We start from the raw sequence: 22,933 nt of genomic DNA on the forward strand, positions 1-22,933 counted from the left end.
CTTCCATGTGTTTTGTACGTAACTTGGTGGATTATTATTATTAGTATTATTTTTTTATTTAACCATGTCTGAAATTTAGTATTATGGACAAAGAGTTCCATCGATCTTCACTTGTAATTCATCAAACTTTTGTTTTAAGAAGTTTTTTATTTGCTACTTCAATTCACCATTAAAATAAGTGATTTCACTATGTTAGAATTATATTAAATGTAATGCAATGTAAATGACTATTAAATAGAATAATACAACACAGACAAAACAAAGGTGGATCAATACTATATCAGTAGTCTCAAACTAGCAGTCCTTGGGCCAATTGCTGCTCATAGGATGATATGGAAGTTTAATATTAAATGTACAGCGTGTATTATTTGACCACAAGAGGCTGCTGTACCCTGTTATATGACCGAAAACAAGTGCCATAAAGCACAAGGAATTTATAAACTAGAGATTCAAAGTGATCATAAAGAAATGTTTTAATTTTTTTCCCTGTCTCTAGCAAGATTTTTTGGGGGGTACCTGTGGCAGCAAGATGGAGGACAATATGTTACATGCCTTGTGTTATGTGAAATAAGATTCTCGACCTAATCATTTTAAAAAAATATACATATTTTGTTTGTTTGTTTGTACATGATTCAATTGTTTGTTTGTTTGTAAATGATTCAAATTGAATCTTTTCTTCCGGCGCCGTCACGAATGGCAGCCACTCCAGCAGCTCCCGTGTTATTTTCGATTGTTCTCGATTGTTCTCAGCTCAGGGATGCTGCTGGAAATGTGAATTTCCCTTCGGGGATGAACAAAGTATCTATCTATCTATCTATCTATCTATCTATTTTTATAATAGTTCAAGGATGTTTCCTTATTATTCAAATATTATTTTTTTTTAAGATTTTAACCACTAAAATGCACAAATGGCAGTGTCCCTCTAAGCGTAACCCACTTAGATTATGGATTCATTTGTTACTGATTGATTGATTTATTTATTTTTAAACAATAATTCTTAATGTTTTTTTAAATTTTTAAATCTTTTTTTGAGTGAGAAATTGTAAAACATTTGAAAACGAGGAATGTTTTTATAAGCGTTTTTTTTTTTGTGGAAAACCCGTTTAGCTCAACTTCACTCTGACCCTACTCTGGCAGCCCCCATGTAAATTGAGTTTGAGTGCCCTGCTATAGACTCACAAATTGGTGAAACATGTTAAAAAATGACCTAGGACACGCTGGAGAGACTACATCTTCAGGCTGACCTGGGTGTGGCTCAGGATCCCGTCGGATGAGCAGGATCGGGGGTTGGTAACCTGTGGCTTAGGAGCTGTATGCAGCTTTTTAGCGCTGGGGCTTTTCCAGAAATGTTTACGAATTTAAAAAGACTGGGGAGGCAATATATTTTTGTTTTAATATGGTTTCTTTTAATAAGGCAAACAAGCTACAAACATTTTAATGTTTTCCAATGCTTTAAAAATGTGTAGATTTTTAAAAATATTTCAACTAGGGATGTAACGGTGAGACGAGAAGGAATATCAGCTGGTATGGGTTCACAGGTGGAAGTGACCGGTTTGACTGACGCTCTCTCACTGGTACCGGCTGTTGAAAAAAACGGGATACAAGTTGACGCCTCGAATGCATAAACGTCATGTATTGTTACATTAAGTTGCGGCTCTCATGATTTGAACTCCTGCCAGGAGAACTTAGCTGCAATGTTAAACTCATAGGAATTTCTTCCATTCTTTTGCTCTCTCTCCTGTGTCACCTGTGTTAGAGCTCAGCTGTGCAGGCCTGAACATTGCCCCTTTTAAAGGGACCAAGTCACAATGCAACTGCTTCCAGCTGCACCCCTTATTTCAACACAGAAGTCACGTTAAGCGGGTAAGATCACTATAACAAACCTGTTATAGGTGCTTATTTAGTAACCAAGTAGCTGTTTTTATAGAATGACTGCTGATTTATTTTGTATATATTTGGAATGACACTTGGGGAATAATATTGTGTTTTCTTGCTCAGGCCCACGTGTGCTGCATCCAACTTTGTCATTTTAATATTAGGCTAATATAGCTAAAATAGATACATACAACATGTGTTACATTCAGTAAAAAAACTTATAGAATGCTTTAAAATTTTGCGGCTCCAGGCAAAGTTATTTCTTACGCCCAATATGGCTCTTTGACATTTCTGGTTGCTGACCCCTGAGCTGGAAGGAAAGGCTGGAGAGAGTGAGGTCTGCACTTTCCTGTTACTTCCCTTGCTGTCATGTAATGTGACTGAGCAGAATATCTGAGATTTTAGTATATCTTTGCATGACCAGTTTTTTACAACTGCTTCACATCTGTGTTGCATAGAGTCCACCAACTTGTGGGGTTGAAGTCACAGAGGTGGTCAAAAAGCTCCTTGGTGGCAAGGCCCCAGGGGTTGATGAGATCTGCCTGGAGTTCATTAAGGCTCTGTATGTTGATGGTTGACATGCGTCTGCAACATTACATGGACATCGGAACAGTGCCTCTGGATTGGCTGACTGGGGTGGTGGTTCCCCTTTTTAAGAAGGGGGACCGGAGAGTCTGTTCCAACTACAGGGGAATCACACTTTTCAGCCTCCCAGGTAAGGTCTATTCCAGGGTACTGCGGAGGAGGGTCCATCAGGAAGTTGAATCTCCGATTAAAGAGAAGCAGTGTGGTTTTCGTCTTGGCCGTGGAACAGTGGACCAGCTCTACACACTCTGCAGGTTCCTTGAGGGTGCATGGGAGTTTGCCTATCCAGTCTACGTGTGTTTTGTGGACTTGGAGAAGCCATTCAACCGTGTTCCTCGGGAAGCCCTGTGGGAGGTGCTTAGGGAGTATGGGGTACCACACCTTATCATGGCTGTGCAGTCTCTGTATGCCCAGTACCAGAGTCTGGTCCGCATTTCTGGCAGTAAGCCGTCGGGTTGGTTTCCAGTACGAGTTGGACTCCGCCAGGGCTGCCCTTTGTCACTGATTCTGTTCATAATTTTTACAGACAGAATTTCTAGGTGCAGCCTTGGTGGGGAAGGGGTCCAGATTGCAGGCCTCGGCATTGCATCTATGCTTTTGGCAGATGAATTGGTGCTATTGGCTTTCTCAGGCCATGATTTTCAGCTCTCACTGGAGCGATTTGCAGTCGAGTGTGAAGATCAGCACCTCAAGTCTGAGACCATGGTACATTACTCAACCGGAAAAGGGTCGCATGTTCCTTCTCGGTTGGGGATGATATCTTGCCCCAGGTGGAGGAGTTTAAATATCTTGGGGTTTTGTTTACGAGTAAGGGTAGGATGGAACAGGAGATTGACAGACGGGTCGGTGCAGTGTCTGCCGTCATGCGGACCCTGTATTGGTCTGTCGTGGTGAATAAGGAGCTGAGCCAGAAGGCAAGGCTCTCTATTTACTGGCCGATCTTTGTTCCTACCCTAACCTATGGTCATGAACTATGAGTTATGACCGAACAACAGGATCTCGGATACAAGTGGCTGAAATGAGTTTCCGCCGCAGGGTGGCTGGGCTCTCCCTTAAAGATAAGGTGATAAGCTCAGTCATCCGGGAGGGACTCTGTGTAGAGCCACTGCTCCTCCGCATTGAGAGGAGCCAGTTGTGGTGACTCGTGCATCTGATAAGGATCCCTCCTGGACGCCTCCCTCGGGAGGTGTTCCGGGCATGGGATAAATGGCCCCAACACCAGAGTAGGAGAAACATGCACAGACCATGATATTTGCACCCCTATGCTTCACTGTCTCAAACGTGTACTGAGGGTTAAATTCTGAGTTTGTGGGTGACTCACACACTGTCGGTGGCACCTGGACCCATAAAGGACAATTTTACTTTCATCAGTCCACAAAATATTCCTCCATTTTTCTTCAGGCCAGTTGATGTGTTCTTTGGCGAATTGTAACCTCTTCTTGGCATGCCTATTTTTAACAGAAGGACTTTGCGTGGTAATCTTGAAAATACATTTTCTGCAGACTGTTTGATCATCCTGGAGATGATCATTGGCTGAGCCTTTGCCATTCTGGTTTTTCTCCCGTCCATTTAAATAGTTTTCCTCCACGTGTGTCTGGTATTTCTACCCATTTTAAGGCATTGGAAATCGTTTTAGCTGAACAGCCAACAATTTTTAGCACCTCTGGAGAGGGAAGAACCTATAAAATCAACTTTTTAATCAATGAATGCCGTTCTTTGGAGCAGTGTTTTGAACAACCTATTTTCCTCAAATGCATGTTAAACCACTGATGTCTTCATCATTTTAAATAGGCGCCACCCAATTCGCAGCTCTTTTTGTTTTTCTTCGCCAAAATTGATGAACTTAGAGATTGAATGCCACACTGCTATTTTTGAATGAACCCGTTTAAAGTATTTGCTGGAGCGTGCCAATTAAGAATAGTGGGTCTTGTTCCTTTTCTAAAAATCGACTGCACCTACTGGTAACTTGTCTGGCATGTAACAATTTAAAAAAAAAAACGACTAAAAACAGGGATATTCTGGTTAGTTACTTTGCACCGTTATTATTTTAAATAGAAATGTAAATCATTTATGTATACGGTATTTGCTTGTGTCCTTGACACCGTTTTCACAAGATTGTTAGGAAGCTGAGCGGTCCTGCAGCTGAGCGGTTAGCATGTTTGCGGCACAGTTCTTAGGTTATGTGTTTAAATCCCGTTACCAGTCCTCCTGTGCGGTGTTTGTATGTTCTCCTGGTGCTTGTGTGGGTGTGAATGAGTAAGTGAGTTGTCTGTCTTTGTGTGCCATGCAACTGGCAAGAAACCAGTTCAGGGTGTTCCCTGCCTACTGCCCAAATATAGCTGGAAAAGAATCCATCACCCTCGTGAGCCCACAGAGGATAAGTGGTGCAGATAATGGATAGGGAGGCTAATCATACCAAACTTAAAAATGGCGTTCACCAGGATACATGAAATATCCATTTTTTCCATCTCAAAATAGTGTTTTTATTATATTAAAGTCAGTTATTGCAACCTGTTGCATCATGCGCCCAGTTATCAAAGTAAAAAAAAATGTATGGACGATCAAAGATGCCAACCAAAAACACGAAATGGTTTTCGTCACGAAGCCATCAAGCTGCAGCAAGGACCAATAAAGCCTTGGCATCCTTTACCAGTTGACCAATCACCGCCGTCCACGAATTGCAGCGCCCCAAGCGACCAATTGGCCGGTGACAGTGACGAGGAAATGTTACAGTTGCTTGCTTCTCGGCCAATCAGCAGCAGACATGGGCGGTCTTTGTCCTCCATTATTCACACGTGATTGTAGATGCCAGTTTCTAAGCTGGCGGCTGAGGTGAGTTCATTGAGCGAAGAAATGCCTTTATTTCCTTCGTACATGTTGATTTTGATGTATTTTATTATTGTAAAACTTCTTGCAAGATCCATCTGTTTGTCCAAAATGTGCTTTTTTTTTGCTGTGTTTCGTGTAACGGGCGTTTAGAGAGATCAACCGTGCCGGCCTGAAAAATGCTAGCGTGCTATTTTAGCATTCTGTGCAGCATGTCAAGTTTTGAACTAGTTAGTTCATCCATCGGTCGGTTTAGCAATGATCCTACAGCTATAATTTTTTGAGGCTAAGATTATTTAAAATAAGCAACATCTTAGGTGGCCGTACAGTATTGACGCAGCGGACGTAGTAATACTTCTCATCGTACACTTATACCTTTTTGTTTCGAAATGAAATGTTACATGTCTCTAAGCTCATTGACAGCAGACTTGCAATTAGGTTGTGGTTCCGGTGTGTTACAGTTTGAGGCCCTTCAGTTGTATGTGATACGAGAAAACTAGTTTGGAAAGATTAAAGTGGCTTCGTGGTTAAAACGCTGCGCCTCCCCATACCTAACCCCTATGTGGTGAAGTGTGCGTTTCAAAGCAAAATTACTGATGTCTTAGGGGGGCACAAAATCAAATTACAGTACTATGTTAATATAGGGATATGGATTCATATGTTGTCTTAACTATATTGTGCGATACTCATTCTATTTGGTGGTTAGGACTTGGTTAAACCCCAAGTCAAAAATGACCCGCTGGCAAGGTTAGTGGTGCCAATTCCTAAAAGACTATGGTTAAACTGGTCAATGCATGACGTAACGATACTTTTTTTGTGTCGTTGGTATTCTAACAATCTGGTTACTGCTGTAAGGGTAACTTTTATTTCCCGGATAATTTGAGAATTCAAAAACCATATTCTATTCACGTGGATTTTAAATTCTTTTCAGGATTTTACCCAGACAATACCAATTGATCTTTGTAAGGGTAACCTAAATATTAAATGTTTATAATAGTAGAATAAACTTCATTAATACCTAAAGTTTTATTGCTAACCATCTAAGTACTATTTTCTTTATTGTCATGTTTAATGTAGTTAAAACAGTATAAACATAATTAAGACTTAAAAGAGAGAAATAAAGTATGTCAGGATCATTAGAAAAAACTATTTACAAGGTAGTGCTTCGAGACTAGCCTTAGGTAAGTGCACCATAACAATGATGCAATAACATTTTTCAAAAAATACTAAATAGGTTGAGGAAATATGACTATCCCTTTTATGTACAACAGCATCATTATTTTTTAGGTGTTTAGGGTGGTGATGGCCCTGGATGTGAGAGTGTCTCTGAGCCTGATAGTCTGTGGTTTGCAATAGTCTGTGCAGCCCTTTGAGACTCTTTGTGATTAAGGGCTATACAAATAAAACACGTCTTGACTTGTTTGAATCAATCAATCTGTAGGGCAGGAGTTCAAAGATGTGATGTCCAAGTGAATGAGTATTTCCTGCCCATTGAGAAAGGGGTCTTTTATATTCTTGTTGGCTCTGTTGCATTATTGCAAGCTGGCAATCTCCTGCACATTGGGCAGAAAGCATTCAATGATTTTCTGGGTTGTGTTGATGACTTTATGGTTTATCGAATTATTGGGACCACAATGGCTATTGGATTAAAGAGGCACATTTGTATGGTTAATCATTACATTCACAATCCTAAGACATTACTTGGGTTGTAAGTGATGTCGTCGTTGCAAAAAGGAAACAAATCCACCTGTTAGTGTGGCCTGTCTCATGAAAAACCTAGCCATAGTACATTGATTATGCAATCACATGTTGTTGGTGTTGTGAGCACATCTAATTTTATTCTCCTACTTTTTTGTCCAAACTTAAGTCTTTGAAGTCTTTCAATCATCTTGCTTTGAAATAGGCCAAATCAAAATTTATTCAGTATTATTGCAGCATTACCATCAGTAGTTTTTGGCACTGTTCAATGTGCAGTATTGAGATGGATAAAGCAGCTGAAGTATTCCATGTCACCTGTAAATTCTCGCTTTTTTGTGTGTATTTCTTACCCACTTACGCAGTGGTGTGGGATGAAGTGGATTTACTGCCCCATTGAGAAAGGTATCTGTTAAACGAATGGCGTCTAGGAGCTCGTTGCTGAGATACCATAGGATGCTTCATGTAGTTGGATCTAGTTTGTCCGGTGAATCTAGTAAAACCTGGTCAGTATGCACATTGATTCAACAGTCTTTCATGTCTTTGCATGAAATGGAAAGTAAAACATTAACCAGGCCATTTTTCAGATACCATAAATATAGATGCTGTCTTTGTCATTGCCATGATCATCATGGTGCAGGTTTTTCAGCAAACAAAGCTTAAACAAACCAACCATGAATTCATATCAAAGACCTCCTAAGAAGTATAATGACATTTTAATAAAACCTACAATAAAATAAACGCACAAGCGTATCAGATGGCCACTACGCTAAACTAACAGCAACATTCCTCTTTCTGGCTAATCCCATTAACCTGATTAGCGTCTGGATTGACATAAACAAGGGGAAATTGGTGAAAACAATCCAAAATAAAACTGAGTGAGCTATACAATTTTTACATATAATACCAAGCCTTAATACAGATTGGTGTCTTTTGACACTTTGGATGTCATGTATATTTTGCCTTGGGTTTGAGTGCATGACTGGACTCGTTTTTGACAATGACTGGAATGCAACATGAGTGTTTGGTACTACAAAGTTACTAGCTAATCTGTGATGAATAATCCACTTAGCAAAGAGGTAGATTTTGCTGCCTTAACCGTCACCCTACATCCAGCTGTTGGCATTAAACATATAAAGGTTTTGCTTTTGGTTGGAGAACTTTTCAAAGTAGAGATTTCCTACAAAAGACCCATTTCAGGTGCTTTTCTAATCTTGTTTAATGAACGTTTTGTGACATGGCTAAAAGCTGTGCCTGGTACACATTACCAGGCACGACATATTGTGTGCAAGAAATACGTGTGTTTCTTTGTTTTTTGTGTTTCAAATATTTTATTTTGTTGTTTATTTTTTTGTCTACTTGGTCTTAAATTGATTTCACAAGGCTTATAAAAAGTCAGGTCTTGAATTTGACTTACCTCAAGCTGTAGGAACCCTGTTTAAATTCTCTTTTGTTTGTCCCCACTTTACAGTCATCTGTCATCATTTACGGTATTTTTAAAACTGATTTCCAACTGAAGGATCCAATTTTCATTTTGTACCTTCTAGAAACTGTTTTTATATTATTTGAGTTAGGCACATTATCCCTCAAGCTAAATTTCTCAAGGAACAGATGGGGTACATCCGTTTTTCTTAAAACGTCAGTGTGTTAAAAACAGAATTGGTGGCAATAAGTGTTTCAATGCTAGTGAGTTGGTCTGTAATGTGAGCACAAGGTCCGCCCTTTCAAGCCGGTGTGTGTCCCATGGTGTCGCAAGTGTTGCAGGCCTGTCCTCGGCGGGCTCAGTTACCTGGCGCCCATCCATAGCTATGGTAACATAAAGCATGCCTTTGATCTAATCAGTGGTGTGCCATCTTTTGCACAGAGAATGGATCAGACTGTGAGGTTGTGGGTTTTCCTGGCAATTGGGGTCTTGTGCCTGTGCCTTGCGCCAGTAGCTCAGACCCATGACCCAGAGATCTTGGACGAGGACTTGGACGTAGATGACGAGGATGACATGGACCTGGATGTTGTGGGATCCCATGAGGATCTTGAAGACCATCATCATGATGATGATGATGTTGCTACTTCTTCCAAGACCCCACCTGTTCCCAAAGTAAGCTTTTTGACCATGCACCGTTTGTTGATATGGCTATACGGCGAGTAGCATTAATGTTGATTGTGGTGGCCTCTGTGCAGGTTACTTACAAGGCTCCCGAGCCATTTGGAGAGCACTACTTTGCAGAATCTTTCGATCGTGACACACTGGACAGGTAAGTGCTTACTCGACAATACAACACTTCCAAACCTGGATCGTGGCTAACCAGTCCACAAACATTAACAACATCACTCATTACTTTCTTGACCTCAAGTCACTTGTAATCAGTGCATTTTCGAAGGAGGGCGTGGGGTGGGAGGCTTACTGGGCAACAATATTAACTAAGTGCCAAAATTTATGAATACGTTTTTTAGAAGCATTATCCGTAATACGTTTTTAGAAGCATTGTCCCTGAGTGCCAAAATGCAAAAGTACGTTTTGGGTTTCTTTTTTCAACTAACGGCTTTGGCACAGCCGATCTGTGAGTATCAAGGCTCGGGAATGATTTCAGTATGATAAGGGGTATTGAATTTTTAGTAGTTTTGTATATCTTTCTTAAATTTAAATGTCATTCAAAAATCTACCTTAGAATATGTTATACTTGCTCACACTAATATTCTGATGAATGAATAAAGCTGTACAATTAAGCTGTCTCAAGGTGACCATCGCAACGTTTAATGTTGACCTCAAAAGACGTCGCTTTGCTGTAGGCCACTGATTTCCTGTCATTACCTGAACAATTATTTCTTTCTTTTCTGCTAGACATAAATACCAGTTACTTTAGTATTGTTAACTTAAGAAAATATATAAAGCTTGCCTTCGGGCTCAATGGGACATCTTTGAGTTCACTAAACCCTGAGAATTCATCGTGTTTTCTTGAGCCAAAATGCTTGGAGCAAACAGACTCTACATTTGGGGAAAAGGATGTGTGACTGTGGAAAAGAAATCAAACTTGCATGGACATTAACATTTGATTCAGTATGCAATCCACAAAGTCTTCTCTAATTGGATGCCATTGTTTTAACAGCTGGGTGCTGTCACTTGCCAAGAAGGAAGACACCGATGAGGACATTGCCAAGTATGATGGTAGGTCAGCCATATGGACACACACTCACCGTTGATGATGAACACATGTAAATGATTTCATCTAGGCAAGTGGGAAGTAGAGGAAATGAAGGACAGTAAGCTTCCTGGCGACAAAGGCCTGGTCCTTAAGTCTCGAGCTAAACATCACGCCATCTCTGCCCTGCTTCTGCGACCATTCACTTTTGATACCAAGCCACTTATTGTTCAGTAAGGAATAAAGCATGCAGTCCCAAGTGATCTGTGAGTTTTACATTTGTGCATGTTTTTGTATTAAGGTATGAGGTGAACTTCCAGGCTGGAATCGACTGCGGCGGCGCATATGTCAAGTTACTCACTCAGACGCCAGAATTGGATCTGGTCAGTCTTGGCTCTTATGAGCATCAAAGCTCATTGCATTTACCTGACTGTCCCAGTGTTTTATAGTACTACACTAGTTTGTACTGGCCAGAGTGTTGCATAAACCTTGGGTTCAAAGTGCCTTGGAAAAAAATAATACCTGTGGTTTAAAAAAAAACGTGAATACAATCATTTCCTGAAATCCAGAAACACTGAAGGCACTAGGTGCTATGAGATTGATACGTGTTGTGTGCTTGACTTGGCATTTTTCTTGTGGAGAAACAAATGCTAAAGTTGTTTAGTTTGTCAACTTAATTCATTAGGGATGATAACGTGCAGGCATTTGTCCGTTTTGTAATGAAACTGAAATGGTGAGTTATGTGTTCAGCCTAAATGGAGGGGAGGGCCTCTTAACATGACACAATTTCAAACATTGATGTGTAGTTAGCTGATAACCAGTCTACAAAAAAATGCACATTACTACTAATGCGCATTAAACAAGTCACAGCCTGAAGGGGATATTTACAAATAACAAACAAGCAAATAGAAGAGTTCATTTTAAATGAGAAGGCAATGTACACATTAATGCAAAATCAAACAAATTGGATACAAACTGAGAAAATGAAAGTCGTGCATATAGTTTGATTTTTGTGTGGATACATACGCAGGCGGAGTTCGTGGACAAAACACCATACACCATCATGTTCGGACCAGACAAATGTGGCGAGGACTATAAGCTGCATTTCATTTTCCGACACAAGAATCCCAAAACAGGCCAATACGAAGAGAAACACGCCAAGAAGCCAGACGCTGACTTGCGCACATACTACACTGACAAGAAAACACACCTGTACACCCTCGGTAAGATGGTTACGAACATTGGCCCCGACTCGGCAGATAAATGTGTCCACTTGAACCACTTGTAAGACATAACCCTGACCACTGCCACAGTGCTGAACCCTGACAACACCTTTGAGATGCTGGTGGACCAAACAGTGGTGAACAGTGGAAGCCTGCTCACAGACATGACACCGCCGGTCAACCCCCCTGCTGAGATTGAAGACCCAGAAGACCATAAGCCTGAAGACTGGGATGAGAGGCCAAAAATCCAAGACCCGGATGCCACCAAACCTGAAGACTGGTCAGTGTTGGATAAGAATGTAGATTATGGGCCTGGGCTTTCCGGGTTCTTAACTCTTAATAGCATTGTTTGAATGGTAGGGACGAGGACGCTCCCGCTCAGATTCCTGACGAGGGTGCTGTCAAACCCGACGGCTGGCTGGATGATGAGCCCGAATACATCGGAGACCCAGACGCTCTTAAGCCTGATGACTGGTATTTCGCCACCGCCGCAACTACCCTGGTTTCGGCGTAGCCGCCATTTCTTCACCTGTGACGTGTGTGCTTCAGGGATGAGGACATGGACGGTGAGTGGGAGGCGCCTCAGATCCCCAACCCGGCCTGTGAGGCGGCGCCCGGCTGTGGGCAGTGGAAGCGCCCCACCATTGACAACCCCAACTACAAGGGCAAGTGGAAGGCGCCCATGATAGACAACCCCAACTACCAGGTGACGTGCATACAAATGTAGAATCTGCACTTCCCTATTTGACTAACACCACACCGCGTGTTTCCCTCAGGGTGTGTGGAAGCCCCGCAAAATTGCCAACCCGAAGTTCTTCGAAGACCTGCATCCGTTCCGCATGAGTTCCTTTAGCGCTGTAGGCTTGGAGCTGTGGTCTATGACGTCGGACATCTTTTTTGACAATTTTATGGTGACTGACGACCGCAACGTTGCAGATCGCTGGGCTGGCGACGGTTGGGGCCTCAAAAAGGCAGCCGAGGGTGCTGCTGAGGTAAATTGTTGTTGGAATACAAGTTGAGAAGTAACATCCACCCGGTGGCATTTTTTATACTTGCTGTCAAGTGGCAATTACACACAAAAAGACACCCAAATTGACCAAATATTTGATTGTGAGCTTCAAATCTGGTGCCCCTTATATGCAGACAAAATCAGAAATGCATTTCCATATTTGTGCAATTATTGATCATTCAATATTGCTGAACAGAATTGCATAATTATGGTGTCAACCGAGCTCAAACCGGGTAACAATGGTAAGAGCACCGAAAAATTAATAGACAATATTTTACAATTGCATAACATTAAGTGCAACGGGAATTGGGTTGGTATGTTGGCGAGAATGATTTCTCTAAGCTCGTGTTTTAAGTGACTAATGTTTTTAAAACATGCAGGCATGCTTTTTTATTTCAGGATGACTGATAAACTTCCCACAATGCCTTACTTCTCAGTTCAGAATTACCAAATTACTTCCCACAGCGCCCTTACCATCATTACGTCTAGAACACGGATGTCAAACTCAATTGCACAAGGGGCCAAAATTCAAAACACACTTAAGGTCGCGGGCCAACCAGGATAAACATTTATTGAACAAACTTAAACTGAATGTTTTTGGAACATAAATATGAATAAAAACAGACAAGAATAATAAATTGAATCCTTAAATCACTTATACAGTATTTATTATTTTGCTCTAAATAAAAATATCTTGTTAAATTATAGAACTTAGAACTTAAACAACTTAACATTAAAATAACATTCAAATTCCTTTGCTCCTATGTCAATGTATATATTAAAAAAACTTAAATACCCCAAAAGATTTTGCTCTCCTTAATATATCTCCTGTCAAAAGTAGAAATATGAAAACGCGACACAAATTATTTTGTAAAAGCGTCACAACATTCTGAGAACAGGGAGCCTGATGTGCTTACCTTTGGCGCAGACGGAGTAGGGCGAGAGATGGGAGGGAGTGCTTGCACTTTTTGCATAGCTCCACCCATCCCTCCCACTCTCCCAATCAAATAACTTTAGATTATCTTCCGGTGTTTTGGCGTATTTACAATTTTTTCCGTGGATTCATCAAAAAGTATCTGAACACTGTGAACACAGATTATATAGTGAGCTTTTATATAAAGGATTCTTTAGCGTTGTACAGCCAAAACGAGGTTTTTTTTTTTTTGTGACACCTCCACTGTAAATCGTAGTGAAAACATGCCCTATATATTCTGAAAAGTACTGCCTTGTAATTCAGCTTTGGTTTGGCTTTAGTTTTGGACCAAAAAATTTGTCTCTGAGCCGTAGGCATTATAGAAAGAGCCATATATGGCTCACGAGCCATAGGTTCCCGACCCCTGGTATATAGTATAGTATACGACATATATTAAGGAATAGGTACAGTGACTAAAACGTCAGAATATGATGTCCAGGGATGAGACAGCGTTGTTCATATTGACGGGCATCAATAACAATAATATAAAATGGTCTTGCGGGCCGGATATGATTAGATAGATAGATAGATACTTTATTCATCCCCGTAGGGAAATTCACACTTCCAGCAGTCTACCCCGTTGTTTATTAACAGATGAACATGATGCCCTAGGGGTGCTTGTAGCGAAGTGGATGACGTCACGCCAGTCCAAAAATTCGACATCCCTGCGGCAGATGGAAAACTTTTCTTTGTGAAAATCCAGGGATACACCACCTCGTGTTAGCAAGTCCGCCTCCTCTCCGATTCCCCCCGGCTTTCGTGTCTCTGTTTAGCGGCGTTGAAGCCGGATTGCTCCGGGTGGCTACACGTTAGCGTCCGGAATGCTAAACGTGAGCCACGTTTCCGCAAAACACAGCAACTGCGCTCCCTGTGCGCTTCGATGTTTTCCACCAACACTCGATGATCTTATTTGGTCGTGAGTTCGCATTTACCATGATTACGGATGGTACCGAAGACTTATAACGCTGCTAGCCGCTTCGCTAGCTCCGGCTTTCCTTCCACGGCGGGCCGGATGTGGCCTGCGGGCCGTGAGTTTGACACATGTGGTCTAGAATCTCTTGCCCTTCTGACAATATTCTTGTGACCCGGCCCAAAAATATCAGCATTTGGTACCGTGACTAAAAAGTGTGATACGACCTAATGACTTCTCATATGTCGTCTGTATCGCTTAAGATCTATTGGACAACATCCATTTCAATCTAGGCCGTGATCACTGTTCGATTCCCGTTGCATCCAATGTTATGCTGTTTTATGCAATTGTGATCAGTGGAATGCAGCACTTTAAGTATTGTGTAACCTTTGCCTTTACTGTTATTTTAATTACATGCACCTTATTGTCTGGTGTGCCTTGTATATAGGAAAAATATTTTACAAAATACTTTAGCGGGGTGTGCCTTATATGGTACATCACACTTATTTAGGCTAATCACTTCAGTGAATTTAGCTGATGCCTAGATGATTAAAACCAAACAGATCAACCTTAACTCATATTACATAAAGAAAATATTGGTCAAAATACCACATGTGGAGGGGTATCTTGTCTCTGTTTTTTACGTTTAAAAGCTAACGTTATTTAACTTTGTCAACAGCCGGGCTTAGCGACTCAAATGATGAACGCGGCGGAAGAACGACCGTGGCTGTGGGCAGTCTACGTGCTGACAGTGGCATTGCCTCTCGTCCTCATTGTTGTTTTCTGTTGCTCTGGCAAGGTAAGTGTACATCTGTCTGCATACACATGGGCGCTTTTTGTGTGTTTTTATTTATTTTGATTTTGGCCTTCCTGGGATTTTTTTCTGCCAAGTACGCAGCTGGTGTGTCACTGCCCCTTAAGAAGGAAAACCCACTGTTTTTCTTTTTTTTTTTTTGATGTTGTGATGCATGAACATCTTGTTTGTGTCGTATGTGCAGTAGGTAACCAGTGGTATGACGGCAAAAATCATGGCAATGTTACTGGTTTGTTCGCAGAAGAAAAGCGAGCCCGCTGCAGCAGTCTACAAAAAAACTGATGAGGCTCAGCCTGATGTGAAGGAAGCCGAAGGGGAGGAAAAGGACAGCCCAGGTCTATATTTGCTGTTTTAATATTCCTCATTGCTAAAAACTCCCAACTGAGCATGTGAACATTTTAGATGGCGAGCACAACGCTGAAGGAGAGGAGGAAGAGGCTGACGACCAAAGTCCGCCCATTAAAGACGACGAGGACATGGATGTTGACAAAGAGGATGAGAAGGAAGATGCGTCGGCAGAGGAGGTGAACATCAACTAAAATACTTTGCAAACATTTATGTCTTGCTTTTACACAGGTTTACTGGAACCATTTATTTCCCCGCTAAAAAAATGTTTTAATTTAGCATTTTTAGGAAAATAAAGCCTTGAAGATTGTATTTAGAACTGACCTGCAGTTATCACTTGCAAAAATAATGGTTTAAAATATTTTTAAACCATTACCCTGAAGGTAGACAAAGAAGGCACGGTGGAGTAAATTTGATTATATTTTCAGAAACAAGTGCGACACCGCCACCTTTCTTCGAAAAGCGTGCTACATTTGTTTACATAGGGTTTTGGAACACTTGGAGAAAAAGAACTCTTATGTCAGGATTTTATTTATAAACTACTCATCTGCGTTTAATACCATCATACTTTCTAAATTATATGTGAAATTATGTGATGACCTCAGTTTTGCCGTTTTGATTCGTAATTGGATTTTGGATTTTTTGCTCGAACGTCATCAAGTTGTGAAAATTGGTAATCATACCTCATATGATCTCATTCTAAACTCCGGTACCCCACAAGAATGTGTTTTATCACCTTGTCTTTATTCCATATTTACGTATGATTGCAAATCCATTGATGATAACAATCTAGTTGTTAAATTTGCTGACGACACTACTGTTTCTGGTTACATTATGAACAATGATGAGAGCGCATACAGACGGCAGGTGGATAACATCGTGGAATGGTGCAATGGAAATGATTTGATATTGAATTTGGACAAAACCAAAGAAATGATTATTGACTTTCGGACAAATAAACAGAAGGAATTTTTACTTATCAATGGTAAAAGAGTCAAGCAGGTGGAACATTTCAAACTTCTCGGGACTTTTATTTCAGAAGATCTACGCCAAAGAACTTTCTTCCTAAGGAAGTTGAACTCCTACGATGTTCATCAGGAAATCCTAGTTAAATTTTAATTTTTATTGGGCGATTATTGAAAGTGTTTTAGCAAATTCTATTATTGTTTGGTTTGGTCGAATCACAAAGAAAGATCTGTCGAAGTTCAATTCTGTAATCCGCACAGCGGAAAAGATTGTGGGCATCGGTTTGCCATCCCTGGAATCTATATATGATGATAGAGTTTTGAAACGTACCTCAAATATTCTTAAGGATGAGAATCATCCTGGTAATGATCATTTTCATCTATTACGGAGCGGTAGACGCTTGAAGTCATTCAGGGGTACTAAAAGGTTTACAAACAGTTTTTACCCAAGTGCTGTCCGAATCTTTAATAATTGTAAATTGTGATTTCTGTTTTTCGTTTTAAATTCTGAATGTTGTTAAATTTTTAAATTCTTACTTGAGCAGAGACAATTTCCGATGATTTTTATGTGAAGATTATTGGTTGAATAAACTAAACTACATGAGAGCTCTCATAATTAGGGGGGGAAGCCTCATTTAGCGGGAAAACTCAACCAGGTTTCACAAAGACCAATCAGGTTAAGTTTGTGATTGTGAATAAGATCATTAACAATTTAAGCTTTAAGAGCAAGTTTTAGCTGTGCTGAGTCTTACCTTGACTGAACTATTGAGTTTTCCCTTGCCCTCATGTAGGTTTTAGATCAGATTGTGTAATAGTCTATAGTTTTCAATTGTCTCTGGTCTGTGCAGCCCTTTGAGACTCCTTGTGATTTAACCTTAAGTCTGCACTTTTTTATTATTGAAATGAATGTTTACAAGGATTAGATGCATGGCATTAATAATAACAGGCTTTGTTCTTTGGATGCTTGCTGTTCATCTATTAGAATTAGTCAATTGAAATAAACAAGCAAGCTTCAATTCATGCAAGATCCTTAAAACATTTTTTTACAATGTAATGTTATCAGAAGGGGGGAAATAATCAGTAATCAAAGAATCCAGTACTTCACCATTTGATACATATTAAATACTGCTGTTTACAACCCTGTTATGCTATAATATAACAAATGTGTGTCTGTATGTCACCAGTCACTGAAATGTGTCATGTCACATCATTGAAAATCTTAAACATTTGGGATTCATGATGTGACCATTTCAAAATATACTCAAAACAGCAACATCATGATTAGCCTGAAATAAAATAACCGAAAACTATAATGCCCATGTAATTCACCAATTACATCTCCTGGCCGTCACCAAATTAGTTGAATGTCCGCAAAAATAGCTGTTACATCTAGGAAAGTCTAAAAAAAAAAATCCCCGTGTAATTTTTGTTCCCCTCCAAAACGTATGATAATGTCGACACACGAAGGAAAAAAAATACACCGTAAAACGTTTCTGCCTCGATGGACGTTCCTTAATCTGCTGTTTTGCTCCAAACCTCCTCCTTGAAATAAACACATTTGTAAAATTATTCCCAATGTGATTGTTAGCTTCTGACCTTTTAACACCACTCGCGCCCAATGGCAGGTTTTGCTCGGTCCACAGCCCGGACTAGCCTGTACGAGCCTGTTTGATAAAACGGCGATTGCCTCTTGTAAGCTTTAAATATCTTCAGCCAGTGATCACCTGATTCGAATGATGATTGACACATTGGTCAACCAATGTAGTTCCCAGCATGTTTTATGCCATTTTCCAGGGGTGTATTCAAATCGGAGCTGAAAATAAAAGTGCAACGCAATTCATGATTCAATTTTATGCACCATTATTATATACAAGTGTTGGCTTTCATTTTTTGACTTCTGGAAATAAAAGTCAAACATTGGCCAATTTTTTTAGACTTTGTGAAAAAGTTGTTATAGTAAAATACACATTTGCAAGGAGTGTTAAACTGGACGTGTCCAAAGGGCCAATTAGTTAAATGCCTAAACATTGTGCCTTCAAATAATTTTCTCTTTCAAAATGTTTCAGACATAACCACAAAATTTGGAAGATGATCAGAATTTTTCTGTTGGATGAGATTTAAACCCTCAAACTGGCCCAATTTGTCTTTATTTAACCTATATTTTATTTTGACAATATCTGTGTATTATTTTCCCTCATGTAGGTTTTGGACCAGGGGATGGTATCATAATAGTCTGTAGTTTGCAATAGTCTTTGATTTGTGCAGCCCTTTGATACTCTGTGATTAAGGGCTATACAAGTAAACATGGCTTGGCTTGACTTGACTAAACCTACCCATGGAAAAATGTGTAAAATACAAGGTTTTTATTTTAACATTATGATCAAATTTGAAAATGTACCGGGTAAGGCTTTAAGTTATTGCCTTACCTGTTTTACGGTTACCGTATTTTCCGCACTATAAGGCGCACTGGGTTATAGGGCGCACCCCGAAAAAATAGTTTTTGGTCCTATTTTTGACATACATAAGACGCACCGGATTATAAGGCGCTACAATGGGAACGTGGACATAACAGTCAGATAGTTCAGTCCAACTTATTACCTCCTTAACATTCCCAAAGCTTGCAAAGACGCAAATACGTGTCGAGAACACGTGCGGATGCGGTGTCTGTACGATGTCACTCAAATGCATCGTTCCATCATTCGGAAGGTTAAAGTCTTGGGATTCAAGAAATGATAACCATTCCTTAGTATCTATTTTCTTCTTCGCTCGCAACTTTACTGTGCATATGACAATAAACACTTGGAATTGAGTTTAATTTAAAAATAGACACTCCATTCCATCCATTATCTGCACCGCTTATCACAGAAACATCGAGTTCAGTCTGAAACAAGATACAGGGACAATATAAAACCCGGAATAGCTCACCGAAGTCGTTGTGTTCATAATAATGTGCAGGCAATGTCCTCTTATATCCGTGAGGGTAGTAAATCCAGGAGAATACAATATTTACAAATACAGAATAGAAAAAAATGCTTTCTCTATGCCGTCAGCCACATGCTATACGCATTCATCTTTTTTGGCCAATTGCAGGCTTTGTTTCGCCGTTTAAGCCAATGGCAGCCTGTAAATGATAAAAAGGATCCGCCCCTTGACCTCCGAATAACTTTAGCCTATAGTGATCGATTCAACTGATGATTGACACATTTTTTTCGGCCAATTGCAGGCTTTGTTTGTCGTTTAAGCCAATGGCAGCCTGTAAATGATAAAAAGGATCCGCCCCTTGACCTCCAAACAACTTTAGCCAATAGTGATCGATTCAAATGATGATTGACACATTGGTTAGCCAATGAAACGCCGGTAAATAAATCCCAGCATACACCGCGTACTACTTGGCGTTTGGGGGGAAATCTAGTCGGCGGCTGCAAGTTAGTTGGGAAACTTTGCAACTTTAAAATTGATCCATAAATAAGGCGCACTGTATTATAAGGCGCATGGTCAGCTTTTGAAAAAAATAAAGGCTTTTAGGTGCGCCTTTTAGTGCGGAAAATATGGTAAACGGTAAGCTGCCCATGCTACACTTATCTTCAGGCATTTAATTGCAAGAATAAAAACGTTCTATTTCTGTGTGTTCCAACTTTGATTAATCAGTGTTGGTAGCACTTGCGGTAATTATTTCAGTTTGGGACAAAACCTCTGAGTGTTACATTTTAAGAGACCAAATGAGTCCATATTCTCCAAGGTTTAAAGAATGGCATTCAATTAACTTTGGGTACGTCTCGGATTGGAATTTTAAGAGCATTTTACAGGAAACCTCAAGGGGTTACGTGTGAGCAGTCCAGTGAGAAGACGCTAATCTAGAAAGTTGCTGGATTAATCATCGGTTGAGTTGGTGATGGTTTCGCAGGTTCAATTCCCGGCTCCTTCGTGTTATAGGTCGAAGGGTCCTTGGGCAAGACACTGAATCCCTAATGCTGCCGATAAGCAGATGGGTGCCTTGCATGGCTGACGCTGCCATCGCTTAATTCGTGTATGTAAAGGTGAAAGTGTGAAACACAATGTAAACCGGTTTGGGAGGTCTTCATTGACTTGAAAAGCGCTATATAAATGCAGACCATTAGACTTTGGTTTAGTGACTTTTTTTTTCTGGTAGAAGTTGGAGGATGACATTCTGCGAAGATCGCCCAGGAACAGGAAGGTCAGAAAGGACTGAGCTGTCCTTCCGTCTCAACACCAACCAATGGCCCTCCTGTGACCACCCCCTTACCACCCCATTATTTGGACGCTAAGCCTCCGCGTGGAAGTGAAGATGAAAAGCGAAATGCGCTGACGATTCCAGCGCCAACAAGACTGCCTTAGACGAAAGGTTGTTTTTTTTCTTTGGTTGGTCAGAATGAGATTATCCAAATCCACTTGTATCTTCCTGCATCATTCCGAAACTAGTCGTTGCGGCATTACTCCAACCCGCTGCATCTTTCGGACGGACTGGCGACAACTTATCGGGTAGGTGACATACCTACCCGATAATCTAGCTCATTTGCTACAAAGCTAGAACCAGCTTTGATAGAAAATTAATTTGAAGGGTTAAAACCGATTCTATTCATTCTCTGATGAAGGAATTAAAATTTCCTTCCACTCCTTCCATGACTTAAATTATTGTCATGTGACATCACAATTTTGACACTTGATGGTCAACCTCGAATTCTTTAAACTAATTCTAAAGGTCACACAAGTTTCTGTTAGACATTTTGGTTATGTTTTTGTTATGTAAATTAATCCTTCAATGTAGCTCTGCACTGAACAGAAATTGGCAAAGTGATAAATCTTGTTTTTGAAGCATCACTCTGTCCACTCATCTTTGTTAAATTAGCTACATCGATTAGTTGTAGTACTTATTTTTATTGATCATTCCCTTGATGTAGTGGAACTTTCTGAATTAATGTGGGCCCACTATGCGAACATTACCATTTAACGAATGAGTGGGAAATTGATTTTTGAAAAGTTCCACTGTTTGGAATAACAGGATTTTTATATATATTGGGCCTTATGTAGTTTGAGTCTTTTGATCTCCTGGTGTTATTTTATTGATGCATTCTGCTAACACTGTAAAAACAGGTCCACATGCTAACTGATTCTTGGTTGCTTTTTTTCCCCCAGTTTAAGCTTTCTTTGGGGTTTAAACTAACTCATTGGGCTGCCTTACCTGCTGTACAGGCAGTGTGGTGAATGAGCAACATACCGCTGGAATGGTCGAATTCTGACTAGAAATACTGTGAGAGATGCTGATTTGTGTTTGGATGAATAAAAAGGCCAGATGGAATACAAGCGTGTGCTTTTTTTGTAATGGCCCTGTTAAACTTTGTTTTGAAGGTGACATGACTTTGCTTTAATCACTGATAAATTACACCTTTTGAGTCCCGTGCATGTGGCTTGCGAACCTAATTGCCCCCCTTGAACTTTGTGACCTTTTGCCAGACTTCAAACATCATGATATAAAACTAATTTCTTGTGAAGAATCAGTAAGTGGGACAAATTCATGAAGTCGACCACACTTTATTGGATCTTTTAGTTTTTCAACAAATAAACGAAAAAGTGGGTGTGCAAAATTATTCAGCCCCTTTACTTTCAGTGCAGCATACTCTGTCCAGAAGTTCAGTGAGGATTTCGGGATGATTCAATGTTGATCTAAATGACTAACAATGATAAATGGAATCCACCTGTGTGTAATCAAGTCTCTGTATAAATGCTCCTGCACTGTTTAAAGCGCAGAGAGCATCATTAAGAACGAGAAACACACCGGGCAGGTCTGAGATACTGTTGTGGAGAAGTTTAAAGCTTGATTTGGATACAAAAAGATTTCCCGAGCGTTAAACATTCCAAGGAGCATTATGCAAGCAATAATATTGAAATGGAGTATCAGACTACTGCGTATCGACCAACATAGGGCCATTTCCCTAAACTTTCAGCTCGCACAAGGAGAAAAATGATCAGAGATGCAGCCAAGAGGCCCATGATCACTGGATGAACTGCATAGGTCTACAGCTGAGGTGGGAGAATCTGTCCATAGGACAACATTCAGTCGTATACTGCACAAATCTGGCCTTTATGGAAGAGTGTCAAGAAGGAAGCTAGTTCTTCAAGATATCCATTAAAAGTGTTGTTAAATGTTTGCCACAAGCCACCTGGGAGACACACCAAACTTCTGGAAGAAGGTGCTCTGATCAGATGAGGCCAAAATTGAACTTTTTGACAACAATGCAAGATGTTAATGTTTGGTGTAAAAACACCACAGCTCATCCTCAACACACCATCCCCACAGTCAAACATGGTGTTAACAGCATCGTGGTTTGGACCTGCTTTTCTTCAGCAGGGATAGGGAAGAGGGTCAAAATTGATGGATGGAGCCAAATATAGGACCATTCTGGAAGAAAACCTGATGGAGTCTGCTAAAGACCTGAGCCTGGGACAGAGATTTGTCTTCCAACAAGACTATGATCCAAAACATAAAGCAAAAGCTACAATGGAATGGTTCACCAAAGAACATATCAAGGTTTTTGAATGGCCAAGTCAAAGTCCAGA

At 40.4% G+C, this 22,933-nt stretch overlaps 1 protein-coding gene across 2 annotated transcripts; it reads left to right on the top strand.

Annotated features, from left to right (window-relative positions):
* Positions 1 to 5,154: 5,154 nt before the first annotated feature.
* canx (calnexin) lies at positions 5,155 to 21,679 on the top strand. 2 transcript variants are annotated; one of them, XM_088344627.1, is made up of 15 exons: positions 5,155 to 5,292; positions 8,846 to 9,076; positions 9,160 to 9,233; positions 10,086 to 10,144; positions 10,210 to 10,351; positions 10,420 to 10,501; positions 11,149 to 11,341; positions 11,432 to 11,621; positions 11,702 to 11,815; positions 11,891 to 12,047; positions 12,118 to 12,333; positions 14,913 to 15,032; positions 15,289 to 15,382; positions 15,450 to 15,571; positions 20,508 to 21,679. In XM_088344627.1, the coding sequence occupies exons 1-15, from the start codon at positions 5,266 to 5,268 to the stop codon at positions 20,565 to 20,567; spliced, it is 1,881 nt and encodes a 626-aa protein (XP_088200753.1). In that variant the 5' UTR covers positions 5,155 to 5,265; the 3' UTR covers positions 20,568 to 21,679. The 2 variants fall into 2 exon arrangements, with proteins under 2 accessions (XP_088200753.1, XP_088200754.1); XM_088344628.1 differs by having other exon boundaries at positions 20,511 to 21,679.
* The last annotated feature ends 1,254 nt before the right edge of the window (positions 21,680 to 22,933 follow it).

This window comes from Urocampus carinirostris, chromosome 9 (assembly GCF_059441175.1).
Source record: "Urocampus carinirostris isolate Australia breed hairy pipefish chromosome 9, RoL_Ucar_1.0, whole genome shotgun sequence".
Lineage (NCBI taxonomy): Eukaryota > Metazoa > Chordata > Actinopteri > Syngnathiformes > Syngnathidae > Urocampus > Urocampus carinirostris.